Raw genomic sequence first — 18033 nt, forward strand, 5'->3', positions numbered from 1 at the left:
TGTCAGTCTTGTTTGCCGTCCAAACTAATATGTGTCATATCTGGAACTGCTTAATCCAGGACTGCCCATCGCCCCAACCAGAGACACCAGGTGGTGGGGGCGTGCCGTAGCGTCGCCCTGGATTTGGTTGTGGGTGCATCACACGGTCAAGCAAAGTCACTTGTAAAACCACAGCTGCTCCCCTCTTGCACTTTTTGCGCACACATACACACACACAACACACACACAGTTGCCCTTGTGAGTCTGATTTTGTCTTTGTGTGCAGCATTATTCATGAGAGAATGTGTTGATCTCAGTGAGACACCTTCAACAATTTTGAAACGTGGTGCGCTTAACGGCTTAATGTAGTTGCCGCAGTTTGCGTCTCTTCTGGTTGATTAAAACAGCACTCCGGGCCTTGTGGCACTCTGCCTCACAACGCATTAGGTCACAACGCATTATTACACAATGCAGCTTCCACAAGAGTTGATTAATATTGCCACAAACGTACATGACACATTCTGATTCGAAAGTCTTACAGAATACCTTTCCAGGGTGTAAAAAAAAAGTGGTTTCAAAAAAAATGCAACCTTTCTTATTTTCTGACTCTTCATCACTTGTTTCGCAGCCCGTACAACTTTTTTGCTGTTTTAGTGTGTGTGCTTGTCTGTGTGAGAGCACTGCCAATAGAAGAACAGCCAGCAAAGTGCAACCTCAGCACCTGGGCTTTAATGATTAATACCATATTGATGGTCTCAATTAATTTCCTATTACTCTAGCAGGAGGCTGCACTCTTTCCGTCTCTGTCACAGACCCACGCTTGTTTTGGGACTCCTCTGGGTTGCAGCTGCTGGATGGAGATAGCATTTTTTGTTTCTTTTGCCAGTTTGCAATTTTGCAGAGCCATGTACCAAACATGCACTTCAACACAGAAGTACCTTAAGCAAGCACTGGGATACGCCGACTTGCTGCTTGTATTTCACACACTTGTTAATGGTTGAAAACAGAAATTGTAATGGGTCCTATTTGAATGATATGGGGGGCTCTGGAACATGGCGGAGCCAAACACTTTAAAGAATGAAGCCCCAGAGATTTGGCTAGTTGTCTTTCCACAAGTGCAGCAATTTTTCGACACCCTCTTCCCCACTCAGCTAATTCATTTTCAGTTGAAATGACAGTCAACATTACCTTTTAACTGAAATCTGGCTTCATATTTGCAATAAGCATGTCTATGGCGCAGATTTCTTGCGACAATGATGTCTCTCCAAGCTGTGACTTGACAAGCTGATCCCATGAATTTAATCATGAGCAGACCTGCTCGGTGAATCAACTGGTAGTCAATGCTGCCCCTATAGAGAGGTGAAGGAAATGCAACGTTTGATCATCACTTTGTCACATTTTTGGTGATGTCTTTTCTCTCTTTCTCTCTCTCCTTTTCACTTGCTGGTTTGCGCTCTTCATGATTTTCCCATAAGCTAGTCATGATATCTGGATACTTGTTTATTCAGCCCATAAAGCCCTCCATCTTCCTCCAATATGCATTCTTTATCACATACTCACTCTTTCATTCAATCGAAGACCACAGAAGACCTTTTTATTTTTCATGGCCTTATCACATACCACATGTTGCTAGGAAACAATTTCATCATTTGAATTTATTTATTTTTTTATTTACACTGGAGCAGACAGTGGACCCTATTTGCATGCTGTTTGTGCGTGAGTGTAAACGGTTTTGTGTGACTCAGTTGACCATGTTCATCCTAGTAATAATAATGGAGCTCCTCACTGTTACTGACTGAGCACATAATGTCACGAGTGCAAGCTGGTGGAGGTGGACCCCAAAAATGCAGGCAGGAGGGAGGAGCAGTGTGTACTTGAGGAATTGTATTTTAAACAAAGAGAATAAATAAATCCAAAGCTCAGACATGACGAAAGCAAAAAATCCAAAGTAACAAACAATAAGCGTGGTTGACGCTAAAAACCAGCATTGACCATAACATGAGCGAGAACAGCAGCGAAACATAAACGAGAGCATCGGTAAAACATGGGCTACAGTGGAGGCAAACGCAAGCAAAATGTGACAGGAGCAAATAAACAAACCTTGACCCGACCGTGTGTGCCAGGAGTCCTTTTAACTGCCACTGATTGGTAGAAAACCGAAACGTGACAGCACCCTTCCTCAAGGGACAGATTCCAGAAGTCCCAACAGTTTTCCAAAAGGCTTGCCTCGCCAGGCAACGGTAACAAGAAGGAGACGGCAACCCGTGCCTCTTTAGGGAACAGGAACATCAAGGTGACAGCAACCCTTGCTTTGCCTCACCAAGGAACAGAAACCAAAAGGTGACGACAGTCCTTGCCTCGCCATGTACTTGAGGAATTGTAGTTTAAATAAAGGGAATAGATACATTCAGAGCTCAGACATGACAAACGCAAAAAATCCAAATTGACAAACAATAACCGTGCCTGACGCTAAAAACTAGCAGTGACCGTAACATGAGCGAGAACATGACCAAGGACAAGAGCGAAACATGAACGAGACCATGAGTAAAACATGAGCTACACTGGAAACAAACACAAGCAAAATGTGACAGGAGCAAACAAGCAAACAATGACCCAACACTGAGTGGTCATGTCGGGAGTCCTTTTAACTGGCACTGATTACAATGACCAACACCCGTGCAGCTGTAGGCAGGGCCCGGCAATGCAACTCGTCTGTCGCAAACCGAAACGTGACGCATAGTTTCAACAGTCCGGAGGGGCGATGCTGTTGTCATCGTGTATGCGGTGTGTCTGTGTGTGTGCATTTAAGTTTGGGGGAATGTTTTTTTTTCTATTGCAGCCTCAGTAAGTTTTTGTTGACGCTCAAAATCGGTGTAGTCTATTGTTGTTCAGCAGCCCATTGCAGAGGTAGATAATGGTCGACTTGGACACATACCAGTCGTCACTGTCACTCCTTGTTTAGAAATGCACCGGCACATCTCTCTCTGTCTCTCCGCTCTGGCAGCTCCTATGATGTCCTCCCTCCGCCCACAGACACAGACAGAGGCAAGTAGATACTGGGGGTCGTCATCTGGCCCGGGGAGAAAATGCCGCGCACAAATTAATCAGAAATGTCGCTGATACAAATGTGACTGAGAGCCCAAGTGGTGGGGTCCAAAATAATGGGATTCGCTGTGTTTTTCAGCTCCAAATGAACCACACCGTTCCCTGGGAGAAAGAGATAGAACTGAGAATAGAAGCAAGGGGAAAGGATGATGCAAAAACCCAGAGGGGGAGAGAGGGGTGATTCTGAGGCTAAGATAAAAAAAAAACCTGAAAAGAAAGCAAGGCCCGTGAAGAGAGATCACATAGCAAAATTTCTCTGAGCGTTTCAGAGGGTACCCAAACTCCCTTCTTCTTGTTTGTGACTCAGTGTCACCTGGCAGTCCAGTGAATATCAGGATCAGCGCCCCTGGTACAGCCGAGCCACTATGACATCTGTGTGGGCTCCCAATAGTCTTTTATTTTGTTTTGTTTTCTGCCTCTGGGCAGCACAGCATCTCTCTTGGGACTAGCTCAACTAATGGAGAGTGCACTTTTTCAGCTTCTCCAAAAGAATAAGGAGGCTGTAAACTGTGGATTGAAAGGACTTGAGCACCACTCCGCCGGGCTGCTTGGCTTCAAGCTTGCTCGTCCATATTCAGGCTCTGAGCGCTGGCCTTTTGCACATTTATTTGAATGCATGCGGGCGCTTGGCAGAGCAACAAACTCGCCTCCCTTCTCTGTGATCCACTGCACAAATCAAATGTTTCCTAGCAGGGGTGGAGCCACACGCACAGATACGGGACGCTCTCACAGGCACTGAGAAAAGCAAAACATACAGTATCTGCGCACACACGTAAACACACATGCACACTCACACACAGAGTTTCATTGCCCCACTCAGAGTGAAGCAGTTCTGGCCCTCTAAGCTGAGTTATTTAAAGCCCCGCTCTCAACTCCATCGAAGTGATTATGTGCTCCTGAATTATACATCACAGACCTCAGCCCCTGGCTTCCTCTCAAACACACTCAAACATGCTAGCCTCTTCCTGTTCCTCAAAAGTTCCAGCGTGTGCCTTTTATATCTTCTCACCAGTACACAAGGTGCCGGAGTCTGACTGTCCCCTAAATCAGGATCACTTACTGTGCCATCTGCTCTTACGCTTTCAGAAGGGAATACGGAGGCAATTCAAGTTCAGATCGCATCGGCTGAATACCTGCAAAGTGTAACGTGTGAGTAGTAACGAGGGAAATGTGAGGATGGATTTGGGAGCTGAAGCGCTGCTTGATCTGCCCTAATTAGACCGACTCCGATTCACTTTATAGATTGCTCTGCTACCCAGACAGTAGCCTGAGGCTATTTGCTGTCTTGTTTGGTGGGCTTGGCATGAGGTTTAATTCATGTGAGGTGAAGCGCTTGCCAGCCACCCTCACATTCAATGGCAGGTAGCGTTTAGGGTTCAAAGTATAACCCACAAGTCTTTTTGTGACCCTGAAACAGGTGACCTTGAAATGAGCAACAATGTTTATGACCCTGCTGTGAAAGGCGCTGTGTTGGACTCAACAGCCTTGGTGCCAAAAGCTAGGTTTCCTAATGAGGCTCTCAGTTGTACAGGAGTGGTCCATCGAGCAAAACGTTCCTTCAGGTGTCAGCTGTACTTCTTTGAAGGGGTTGGACGTTTCACTCCTCATCCTAAGAGCCTCTTCAGCAAACTAAAGTCGTCAGACTCAGAATCAAAATCAGACAGAATCAGAGCAGGAGTCCGGCACAGGGTCCTATCAGAGCAGAGGTCTGGCACGGCCACGTCTGTCCATTAGGGATGCAGGGCTAGGGTAACCAGCACAACTTTATCGTTGTACTAAGTTCATCCTGTCTACTTGATATCTAATTTAAAGCAGATTCTTTACTTACAGACAGTGTATTATAGGTGTTCAAATACCTGATATGTTTCGGCGTATACTTCAGCCTTCGTCCGCCTTCGTCAGAGTGACACTCTGAGCCTGTTCCTTCCTTACTGAGTGGCATGCATCGCAATGGTCTCACATGTAATCCCCTCCGCTTGACTTCAGCAGGCGACCTAAAGTTCACACGCATGATAATATACAGTCCATATAGAGTTGCAGATGCTCTCACTGACTTTCCATTCATTGTGCTCATTGTCCATGCGGATCAGCGTCGCCACGTTTACCTCCAGACGCTCATTCACACTCCATTTAGAAGTAGCAAGGGGCCCAAGAGGCACAGCAGCACATGCGCCTCCGCTCTCTAGTCTTGCCTTTTGATGCCGAATGTTTGTGACAAAGCAATCGGCTGCTCCCATTTTGGGGATATTTCCTTCATTGGAAGAAATATCCCTGTAGTCTCAGAGTTCAAAACACACCTGTCTGCTTTCTCCTTCCTTTCTTCCCCTGCCTGTTTTTCCCCGTTCCACCTTCAAGTAAAAAAGGCCACATCTGCTCCACTGTTGACAAGCTTTTGAAGCGGCACTTCTTCCTCTTTGTGGGATATTTTATCAGAGAGGATCAAGGGTTTCCAGTCTCCTCACTCCCCCCCAACGCCTCCAGTTTGTCTAGGTTTCGTGAATCGTCCCCTCTCAATTAAGATCCTTTCATGTTAATGGCGTTCTCATCACATGCTTCTCAAAGCAAAAGGCAAAAGAAAGCTGCAGACTCCACTGCCTTGTTTATTAGCGTCAGCTGCGCGTTCCTGACTTTGGGTGCATCTCTCCACTGAACTTGATATCAATAAACAGTCCATTTTAAATATCGCAAGTTATTGGAGTGTTGCTGGTTTCGTGGAAGTTGTCCTTTGAAACCCCAGCGACAAACTACCCGCTGGGGTCACCGTGGCTTAATGAGACAGCCAACGCTTGACTTGAGCAGCTTCGGAAAGCAGATTGCATTTTTCTTGTAGCCGCACACTGGAATTCCAAAGAAATTCAAGGTCATTTTTATCCATCTGTATCTAACTTTTTCTACATCCTCAACTTCACTTGCTTTCCTTTCCCTCCTTTCTTTGTTCATTCCTTCCTTCCTTCTTTCCTTCCTTGTCTGGTGAAGTAGAATAAGGTTTGTGACCTGAGTACAAGGTAGGCAGTCACTGATAAATTGCAGGAGGCTGCTTGCGAGTGCGTGGGTGCCAGAGAAAAGCTGTTGCCTGGCTACAGCATCATCCTCATTCACTGGTTGCGATGGCAATATCTTGCATAGGCTTACTTACAAAGGTGCGCTTGTTATCACACATTGACTTCTTTCTTACTTATCCCTTGTGTGTTTAATCTGTGAATGGTGGGAATGTCGGTGCGTTAGCATTACGTGCGGGCACTCCCCCACCCACTCAGCAGGCCTTGCGCCCCCACGGCTGACTCTCCCAGACTCTGCTTGCAATTAGCTGAACATCTATCCATCTGTTCTCGGGAGGTGTGATAAATATGAGCACCGACACTGTTTGTGGACACGGTACCGTCGCACACACTCTCATGTAAAAAGAGGCGTTAGTAGTCGGCGCCCATGTTCACAGATCGCATTACTATGCCATCTGTTTATTTTCAGAGGCAAACCATCGAATCACACAAACGTGCGCATTAGGATACTTAGTTCACAGGCATCTAAGAATCCCTTCCAACACTGAGGTGGGGCGAGAGAGCGCACCCCTTTGGGAAGCTAAATAAGCAACCCAAAGGCCACATTATACAATCAATCAAGAACTTAATGAGATCTCAATTTCACTAGAAAGGAGCATCCAAGGGGAGAAAAAAAGGAACCTTTCGCCCAATCACTGTCCTTGTCGAGCTTGTGATATTGCGTGGTGGAAAAGTAGCCAGTAGGAAATTCAATGAAATCACCATCGTGATAGATTTATGTGGCATTATACATTTTCACTGACTTGTGGCCTCTTTCTGGTTTTATTGATTGATATAGAGAAGTGTTCATTGGTTTGGAGCCTCTTGATCATCACAAGGAGTGGAGATTTTACAAGGTTTGGATTGGATTGAATTCGCTTTTATTCGCCTCGATGTGGAGACATTTACATTTCACAGCAGCAAAGTGATGAAAGTAAGAGGAAAGGAAAGTAAGAGGTAGAAAAAGAAAATACAGGCCTTGCTGTAAAGGCAGCCACTCTCGCGGCACCATCTTGAAGTCAAAAGAACAATAACAAAAAACTAACTGACATGAATATAAATAGGGCCGATACGACCAGTCAGACTTTAGTTCGCTGACGAAGCCTCTTGGATAGGAGGCGAAACGTCCGAAACCTTCAATTTTGTACAGATGACGGCTGAAGAAACCTTCTCATCGATGGACCACTCCTGTATGACTGAGAGCTTACACAGACGTATAACTGACATGAAGCAGTTCTAGATGAAGGAGGAGAGGATGAAAGCCTCCTTTTCACCAGTGGATCAGAGACGTCATGGTGGAATATGCACGTCTGCTACAAGTTTTGAAAGCAAACATGAAGAAGCTGTAGCATCCATTGATAAAAGGAGATTGTCTCACATCTCCAGTCCCACATTACATTTGTTAAAGTAAAGAATTAAGTGAAGAAAGGAAGATGTAATACGAGCAAATCATATTTGCTTGTTTGACTAGCGATGCCTGGCGATAGACCAAACCCATGCGCTGCTATGAGTCAGTCTTACGAGAGTCGACGAGAGGCACACATGTCAATTGCTTTCTCCATCCGACCATGATGGCAGTCCTAATAAAGAACATCAAATCTATCCAGAAGTTGTGTCATTTAACCAACCCGCTTGCACAAAGCAACACATCGCATTTGAATCACCACATGGTCTTTTAACATTGGACACTTCCCACTCTTATATTCTCAACCTACTGTAGGTATAACTGTGTTGCACCCTTTCTCCTGTCCCGTGTAAAGACTTGGGTCTATGTGGCTTTACTGTTAGCACAGCTGGTGGTGCCATCTGGGGGCATGGCTGGCCACCCTGCGCCATCTGCAACCAAACAAGGGTGCCACCATTGGACTGTGTCCACATCAATGACAGGAGACAAGTGAAGCAGGGAGATGCAAAGCGCCGTAAAGTGCTGACACGGGGTTATCAGAGAGAGCAGCACTCATTTGTCTGGTCCGGTTTCTTATTCACACAAACCGTTGTTTTGCTGCGTGCGCTAACCTACTGCAGCCGCATCTTGATTTGTTTTTTTTAAACCAATATGAACACAGATAAATTCATTTTCAAATACTTTCATGTTGTTTCTTGCCACATTAATTATTGTTAATTCTATTATTGTTAGTTACTGCAAATACCGTAATTTCCGGACTACAGAGCGCACCTGATTATTAGCCTCACCCAGTACATTTTTAAAGGAAAAGCATTTTGTACATACATAAACCGTGCCTGTCTATTGGATTGGATTGGATTGGATTTGCCTTTATTTGTCTCACAGTGGAGAAATTTACATTTCACAGCAGCAAAGGGATGAAAGTAGAAAAACAAAATACATGAGCTGCTGGAAAGGCAGCCACTCTCGGGGCTATATTGCCCAAATTGAAACATTAGATGTTTATAAAGAAAGACGGTATACCGGTGTTTGACATAACATCTGCCCAGAGGCCCGGGTCGTACAACTTTTACGTCGGTCGTACAACTTTCAAAACGTCAAACGTTTGCTTTATTCAATAAAGCAAAAGCTACAAGCAAACCGCGACAAGCCACGTGGACTACTCTTTCTAAGCGCCTTGCAAAACTCTCAAGTACACTTTACAGTCATGGTACAGTCCGAAGCACGAAACAGGCTTCTGATTGGCTGCCGCGCTGAGTATGCAAATTTCCAAACGAACGTTCGTTTGGCAATTTACTCGGCACGGCAGCCAATCTGAAACCTGTTTCCTGCCATTATACCGTGACTGTAAGGTGTACTTGAGAGTTTTGAAAGGCGCTTAGAAATAGGAGTCCACATGGCTTTTAGCAGACAACGCAACGCAAACATTGCATTGTGCACCATGACGACAAACGACAACTGTAGCAAAATCTGCAGCAAGGGATATTTACGATAAATTAAGCAAGGGGGCATTTGTGGTAGGTACTTCCTTAATTAAAAAAAAAAGTCCTTTATACTTCGCAACAATGTTTTTTTTTGTTTTTTTTTTTCACGATTAGTTGTCTTATTGTGTTTCAAGTTGTGAAAAATGGGGCAAGGAACTTTATGGCTGGGCAGGCAACTTTTCAGAGTTGTCTGCTCTGGTGTCCGCTAACTTTTTGTCAGGAGTTTCAGACACTGCATATACATAAAACGTTTTAATAATATACCTTAAATTTGTTTCAAAAGAGTTCCTGTTACACAGCAGCAACGCAACAAGCATTACGGTAGCCACACAGCCTGAACAGGGCTGGTTAAAAAAGAAAATGCATGCCGTAAACTCACTGAGACACGGCAGTAACAGCAGCAACACATTGGTACTCGCTAAAAGGTCTGGATACAAAAACATACCCGGTCACTGAGACACGGAAGAAACACGTTAGCATTCACTAACAGTCCTTTTCGTCACGCAGCAGACCAGCTTTTGGTGATGGTTGAATGGCCCTCCCGTTCAACTTGGAGGGCCACTTTAAATGCACGATTCACACGCGACGTTACATTAAACTTGCGTCTTCCCCAGCACCTATATTCGCCCTGACTCACTCTCACCTTTAGTGCTCAAGCGCTCCGTGGCGGCCGTTAGAAAAAGTGCATGAATTGGCCGCATCGTTGCATGAACCGCAGAATTGAAAGCTTGTGACAAAAGTCACGATTTATAGTCCGGAAATTACGGTATTCCATCTGAACGAACCTATTTGATACTCTACTATTACGATACTCTACTATTTTTTTAATGAGTTTATCTGTGTTCATATGAACACTCGACATAAATGGGTTAAGCTTTCAACTGCAGTGACACACGTGTTGTTGTTGCATTTTTTTTTCGATCAACCTCTTTGTCCATTCTTGTTTCTAGTTTAGCTGCAAATGCCGTTCCTAACATCAATGTTTTTATACTGTACAGTATACATATATACTGTACTTGGAGAGTACTGCCTGCCGGATAAATTATCATGGGTGCAGGATTGCCAGACATATTCTCTCTTTATTAGTAGTCATCTTTTTGGTCGATGTGCAACAAGAGGGAATCAAAGTTTAAAAGTGCACCCCCGTATGCCTCGTATCAAGGGAGCGTTGTATATTTTAATTAGAATAATTTCCTTGTGATTCATGATTCCATTATTTTTTTAATTGTTGTCTTCGATCATTTACAGCACATTCTTTGAGTTGCGCTTGTTGTACAGTGCAGTATGAATGAGGGAGAGCTGAGTTAGAACTGAATGATTGTGACAATCGAAAGGCATTTCCTTTTTTTCATAAACCAAATGGAAACAGTTAGTCCAGCTCAGGATAGAAAACCACGCCGGAACAATCGTCACACTTTGATTATGTAGCCATTTGCTCCAACCAACCCACCATCCCATCACCATCAACGCATGACGAAAATGTTCTTATGATGCAGACTAGGATGGAGGTTGCATTGTCATGTATGTGTGGCAATTAGTTAAAAAAATAAAACATTGATGATGTCCATGAATCCACCATATACCGGATTTATCCTAGTATAACGCACACACGTTTATAAACACACACCCGTAATTTTCAATTAAAAATCAGTATTTTTTTTCACTTTTTCTCAATATGAATATGAAGAACACTGAATCGAAAGTCTGGATATTGGTAATTGTGCAAAACAGCAATGCTTAACTCACGTCTCGGTGTGGGTGAGGCGAGGAAATAAAATGAAGTATAGCGAAAGAAATGGTAATGAACAATCAACAAAACAAGGGAATGCGCGCCGGGTCTTTCCGAGAATCGAAACTGAAGGTGGAACAAAGGAGGACTATGGAGAATACCCCTGGAAATGCTGCCCTCATCCGGAGGGAATAAAGCATTAAATATATATGAGATATTTTTCCCAGGCCTCGTTTATAACGCGCACCCAAACTCTGAGTTATTTCTTTAGGTAGAAAATTTTGTGCGTTATACTTGAATAAATATGGTATGTCAATATATACTGTACATGTGACGCTGGTTGTAAATGAAGACAAGACTACAAATACTCTCGAAGCCTAGCTGGACCGCCGCTAGCATAGCCGGCACATTGACATGCGAGCTGTCAAGTACATGTGGCGGCTATGTTGGGTATGGCACGTTCCGTTCAACCTGGTCAAACAGAAAATGACATTAGCTTTAAACTACTTTTCAGCGTTATTGGCTGAGGTCTGTGAAATTCGTCACCACTTGGTGAGGAATCCCAGCCTTGTGAATGGATAAATGAGTCAAGCCACAGACTGCCTTCTTAAGTCATTCAATGTCATTCACGAATGTATTCAGTAATTGAAAATATGACATTGAGCGCCATTCCCGAATGTGTTCCGATTTTGTTTTTTTCAATGCAGATAAAGCGCTGGCCACGGCCTCTCGCAATAGTTTTTCTTTTCCACAAGGGGGGGAAGCATTTCCCTTGTTAGTGCTTTGTTCCAGCTTCAGCTGTTGTCAAAGCATTATATAAACCAATATCAATGTAATTGATTGGATTGGATTTACCTTTATTCGTTGCGCAGTGAAGACATTTACATTTCACAGCAGCAGAGTGATGAAAGGAAGAAGAAAGAAAGAAGTAGAAAAACAAAATACAGGAGCTGCTGGAAAGGCAGCCACTCTCGCGGCACCATCTTGAAGTCAAAAGAACAAAAAACAGACAGCTGCCCTCATTTCAAGCTCATATAACTCCAGACCCATATAATTTAGGAATTAACTATTTTTTTTCTGACGAAAGAAGAGAGTCTAAGGTTTCTAACAGTGTATTGAATGTTCATGTAGTCCTAAATCTCAATATTCTGTGGGTCCAGGAATTCAAGTGACAACCCTTGCACTGGAGTGGACACATTTTTCGCACGTCTGGCAGTGAATGAGTTAACGATGCCACACGTACCTGTTCAGCATGCCTTAGAGGAATATGTTGATTTCTCCACGGGATATTCACCTTATATTCTTTCTCTAGACCCAAAATGACACAGTGTGTCTGCCATGTGGTTCTACCCATAAGTCTGCACACCACGTAGATAAGAATGGGATTCAATGTGTCTTCGTATGCGGTACAGTAATGCTTTGATGGCTTCTCAAAGATTGCTCTGCATCATGTCATGAACATCAAAAATGGAATGAAAGCAAAGCCCATCAGGACAAAATTTGTTGTAAAATGTACATCTAATCCCCGAAACTGCATAGTCGATGTTAACAACGAACTTGGTTCTTTAAGAAGCTCTGCTGACTCCTTACGGGCATCCAAGTGCAAAACACACACACATTCATTGGTAGCAGCATTGTCAGCGGTAACATAAGGTGGCTGCCCTCTGGCTTCTGCTGCAAGGGGCCAAATGTAAATCAGTTCATATTGAATTGTGTGTGTACAACAGTGACGGGTTGTCAGGGCCTCTAAGGCTTTCTCTGCTGGCCTAAAAATATCTGTATCACAGACTAATTAATTATATTTTGTCCATAAATTATTTTAAAATAATTTCAAATTATCTTTGAGCTTCCATTCATTACTTTTCCCCTGCTGTGCTTGCTTCCAGATGTATTTGAGCCTTTATCCAACCACATATCTGCCATAATTTGTTACTAGGGTCAGAAATTTACCTGGACGACTTCACAATCAGTTCTGTCGGCTCTGGAGCATAAAAATCCACTGCGATGAACCAGTTGTTTTAACCAATCAGAGTTCGAGTTGGCAACCCAAGGCCTGCTCGAAGGCATCAGAGTTTTCGCTCATTATGACTGGCTAGTGACATGATTGGCTAGTCACTAGTCAATCATATTATCCCGCTCTTGTCACGCAAGTGACAAGAGCATACTGGCCAGAGTTAGCATACTGTATTGATAGCGAACTGCATAAGCAAACATATTGTGTTGATTTAATCGCAGTTTTGTCAACCCACAATGGCTTAAGGAGGAGAATAAATTGATTTTGTTGGAGATTTAACATTAAAGTAATTTTCAACACTGACTTTTTCAGAAAAAAATGGACATCATTAAAAAAGGTTGGTCAGTTATTTCCTAGCTAACGATAGCCTCTAGTGGATTTGTAGTAAATCTCTATACACCTTTTTTTAGTCTGGATTGATTTAAACGTAGCAATATTGAAGGCCTAGCGATGAAATCCACGGCCCGCCACTGGTGTACAATATATGTGTATTGTGTGTGTGTAAAACGGTTGCTTGTGATGCCGTATATGCAGGAATAAATTTTATTCATTCATAAGGGTGCACTATTTATCCTTCTTATCCAAAACCAGATGTACGTGTAGTTTCTGATGTTTTCTCTCCTGGTGTTCTATCTTCATGATTTAATGTTTGTCCTTTTTCAATGTGATTCAGTTTCCTTATCGCCATCTATTGACAAACCGTGACTCGGTCAAATAATCAACCGCTTATCTATCTGTTAAACTTTGCAGTTGATGGATTTTGAGGGGAAAAAAACTGTCATTTCAGGCAATGTATCACTTTACTATGAATGTGGGAGAATGAGTTCAAACGCCATCTATATAAGCACACAAAAGCAAATAGTGTAGACAAAATAATCAAAATCCATGCCCAGGCAGATATATATGAATGAGACTATTACAGATTTGTGTGTGTGTCTGTGTGTATGTGTGTGTGCTTTTTCTAGTTTGATTATTCACGAGCCAGCTGGCCCCTTTCAGAGTGGTGAAAGCACTAATAGCTGAGATGCAACATCCAGTCTTTGCTGTTTTGCTCAAAGCGTGTTCCACTAGCATCTGACACAACACGTAATCTCATCTGTGCTCTTCCCACAGAATCCTGACATTGTGCTCGTCCACTATTTGAATGTGCCGGCCATTGAGGATTGTGGCAAACCATGTGGTCCGATCCTGTGTTCCATCAATACAGACAAGAAGGAGTGGGCCAAATGGACCAAGGAGGAACTGATCGGCCAGCTCAAACCCATGTGTGAGTGTTTCGCTCTCCATTGAGAAAATTGCTTTAATATGGACAGCTTTTCATATCATATCAGAATCAGAATCATATTTATTGGCCAAGTACAGGGTGACCCAAAAAATGCGTACCCATGAAAATTTCAATTGTGGCTTTGATTAAAAAGCTATTTATTTCAAATTACAACCACACATTATTCAGTTTATGGACGACCATTCACCAGAATTTCAGCTATTGCTGTTAATTTTTAGTCCATTTATGGCTTTCCCAAGATGTGTTCCAAATGTCCACCATTTTGTTGCAAGCAAACCTACACTCGTCTGACAAAGTTGTCAATCACTTTCACACACTCCTCTTTCGGAAGGGTGAGCCAAAAAGATGCATCCTACTGAGTCCCTCACTGGAGCAATGTTTTCTCCCAAAAGAGGGTTGTGTAAAAGGGATTGACAACTCTGTCCGACGAGTACAGGTGTGCTTGCAACAAAATGGTGGACGTTTGGAACACATCTTGGGAAAGCCATAAATTCACTAAAAATTAACAGAAATAGCAAAAATTCTGGTGATTGGTCTTCCATAATGTAAATAATACGTGGTTGTAATTTGAAATAAATCGCTTTTTAATCAAAGCCACAATTGAAATTTTCAAGGGTACACATCTTTTTGGGTCAACCTGTATGTAGAACACACAAGGGGTTTGTCTGGTAGAACACCTTGCACTAGTATCATCATAAAAAAAGACCAATAAGTAAATAAATAAATAAATGCTAATCTACTCTGTCACTCTGACGAAGGCGGAAGTATACGCCGAAACATGTCAGGTATTTGAAACACCTACAATACACTGTCTGTAAAATAAGAATCGGTTTTAAATTAAATGCTAATCTAATCTAATTTAATCAAATTCCTTAATGTAAGTGGCACCTTCAGGAACAACTGTGCAAAGTATCAAGCAGACACTGGTTCAATTGAGTACAAATGGAGCTACAATATTTATAAGGGGATGCTGTTCCACAGGGTGTTGCAAAATTACAAAGAGGCACTATACGGTTATGTTTGGGTGACCGTTAAGAAAGTTAATGGCTTGGGGGAAGAACCTGTTTAAATGTCTGCTGGATTTGCTGCGCCTGGATCGTTAGAGCCTGCCTGAGGGGAGTTGCTGGAAAAGGTGGTGGGCAGGGTGCGGAGGGTCCAGTCGGATTTTCCGCGCTCGTCTTGATTTTTGCAGTGCGCAAATCCTCGAGAGTGTGTAGGGTGGTGCTAATGATTTGAACTGTCCGTTGAAGTTGGATTTAGTCCATTTTTGTGGCGCCCCCGAATTATATCATATCATAGATCTGAAAATCTCTTTGCTCACCTGACAGAGAGATACAGATACAGTTTGTCTGCAGAGCTGCTGTCTGGTCCTATTAGCTGATTTCTAAGTGCTCTTCAGCACCTTAGTCAGAAAGCATCTCAGGCCACTCACTGGTTCCTTCTTGTAGCCTTACTGGCTGAGTGTGCGGCCTGCCTGAAGCCGTTTATAAGTTGTGGGTCAAGGAGCAGCCCATCCAATCGTGTTGTCTCCACTCAGGCCAGGCCAAGAGTGTGCCTGAAGTGCAAGTGTGAAAAAGCACAGCAGGACATCACATTGGCTATCGAGTCATGTTAGAATGCTGGAGCAGGAATGTCTGACTCACCGGAAAGTACCCCTCCGAGCCAGCCGCCGCCCCCATTGTATTGACTGATGTTGTTATCACCTTTACAGCCATATTCTGTGTGTTTTATGTGTCTCTGTGCCTTCCTAAGGACTAAGGTGATGTTGTGGAAAAGGTCAGTGTCTTACAGATGATGGTAATTGTCAAATTGGGACTTTGTACAACATGCTCAATCTTCCAGGCATCAGTATACATAACCGCACATCTGTGATTTAGGGCAAGCGAGCATGGAATGGCAGGGTGATGACTTCCAATGGCCAATTATTTGTGCTGCGGCCAGCTTAAGAAGAGCCTTAAAGGCACTCGCCCCTGCTGGCTGCGCACTGACGGGTATCAGCACTGAGCTTTTGTCTACATCATTATCCTCCTCACTGCTTCGCTTCCTGTCACTTTGAGGACATAAAGCCGCCGAGCAACAATGGCCTACAGTGTTCATTACATCTGCGACTTAATGTAAAACCAAGCACCATTTGCAGTAATGCGTTAAGTCATTAACTTTGGGAGTTGTTGGGACAAAGAGGGTAACGCCTTCCAGCTAGCAGGCTGCGCGAAAGGAATCCATGGAATGCAGGGGAAAAAATATACTTTGTCTATTGTCTTTCCCTTCCCTTTCGAGCCTCCTATTATGGAGGGTTAATCATGCTTAAGTAAGCTCTGCGATGGTCCAACATTGTCATCTAGTGGTTCTCTTTGGTAACACCAGATATTCTATGGTTAAATGAGGAGAGGGATGTGCTGTATTAGCTCAATTCCCCTTGCAATTTATTTTGGTACACCTGCACCATATGCAAGCTGTGTTGTGATAATCTTATTGGTTCTGCTTATACTTATAATGGCCAGTAGTTTGGCGGCTATTTTCACACAGGTAATGAATTCTTGTTCCAAGAATGTGAAAATACATTACATACAATACATTACATAAAAAAACACTTGAAGTCCTAAAATGTACCTCACTCACAGCACTCAAAAAATGTACTGTATATGCTGGTTCAATGGCTGTAATCTACACATCCAATACAATACATATAAAGTATCATATTTTCCGGTATATAAGCCGCACCAAAAAGCCTTGCGTTTCTTCCAAAGATGACCCGGTGCCTTATACTGTGGTGTGCCTTATATTTGTAAAACGTTTATATACAGTAAAGTCTCGTTATATCGATATCGGATATATCGATAGTCCGGTTATATCGATACTATTTCTATGCACACACGGAGAAAATTACATGCAAACAGGGTCGGATATATCGATAGTCCCGGTTATATCGATATTTTTTCGGACTCCCTTGAATATCGATATAACGAGACTTTACTGTATTTGTATATTGTATTTGGAAATCTTTTCATTCATTGACGGTGCACCTTATAGTCCAGCGTGCCTTATATATAGAAAAGGTTTGAAAATACACCATTCTTGGGGATGCGTCTTATACCCCGGTGCGCCTCATATACCGGAAAATACAGTACATGTGTGACATTGGCGGCCCTTTAGGCAAGTGGTTAGCACTCTGGCTTCACATGCAGAGGTCATGAGTTCAACACCCGATCTGGCCTTCCTGTGTGGAGTTTGCATGTTCCCCCCGGACCTGTGTGGGTTTTCTCTGGGTCCTCCTGTGTCCTCCCACATTCCAAAAACATTCATGGCAGACTGATTAAACACTCGAAATTGTCCCTAGTTGTGAGTATTAGAGTGAATGTTTGTTTGTGTTTGTGTGCCCTGTGATTGGCTGTCAACCAATTCAGGGTGTCCCCCGCCTAGTGCCCGAAGACGGCTGCGATTGGCTCCAGCACCCCCCGCGACTCTGAGGATAAACCGGTCTGGAAATGGATGGATGGATGGATGGATGGATGGATGGATGGATGGATGTGTGACACATATATACACACAGATATTTGCATCCTGTATGTGTTTTTATCTGATTCCACATTTGATTTTTTTTTCATTTAGACAGCGCCAAAAACATCAAGAAAGATCAAGACAATTAATTTAGTTTCAAGTTGTGTGCATACCTCCAAAATGGCTGTTTCTTTAGCAAGTAATCGTCACATTTCATGTCACACAGATATTTCTTCAAAACTGTGTAATTTCCCTCGCCTGTCTCATCTCGTTGTTCCCTGTCTATTCAACACTGTATAGTCTGTACTTTTCCAGTTTGACAGCCTAATGACACACTCTAGAAAGGTGAAATGGTCAATGTGTCTGTGTGCTGACCTTGCTCATCACATGCATGGCAAGGACACATCCCCAATGCCCAATGACTGAGGCACAGCAAGTTAGAACACAACTGCACTGTAAAAGGTGGATTTGCATGACCTCGGTTGAGTCTCACGCA

At 43.2% G+C, this 18033-nt stretch overlaps 1 protein-coding gene across 5 annotated transcripts in view; it reads left to right on the forward strand.

The window, feature by feature from the left end:
• The window catches only part of camta1a (calmodulin binding transcription activator 1a), a 344861-nt gene that overhangs the window by 294083 nt on the left and 32745 nt on the right, over window positions 1-18033 (forward strand). For all 5 annotated transcript variants that reach the window (XR_016114467.1, XM_088992319.1, XM_088992311.1 and 2 more), the window contains exon 7: window positions 13868-14021. Coding sequence is in view for 4 of the 5 variants with exons in the window: in XM_088992319.1 (XP_088848445.1) it covers window positions 13868-14021 (154 nt within the window). In the remaining variant the exon portion in view is untranslated. The remainder of the gene's footprint in view (window positions 1-13867; window positions 14022-18033) is intronic.

This window comes from Hippocampus bargibanti, linkage group LG01 (assembly GCF_051943395.1).
Source record: "Hippocampus bargibanti isolate YZ-2025 linkage group LG01, ASM5194339v1, whole genome shotgun sequence".
Taxonomy (NCBI): Eukaryota; Metazoa; Chordata; class Actinopteri; order Syngnathiformes; family Syngnathidae; genus Hippocampus; species Hippocampus bargibanti.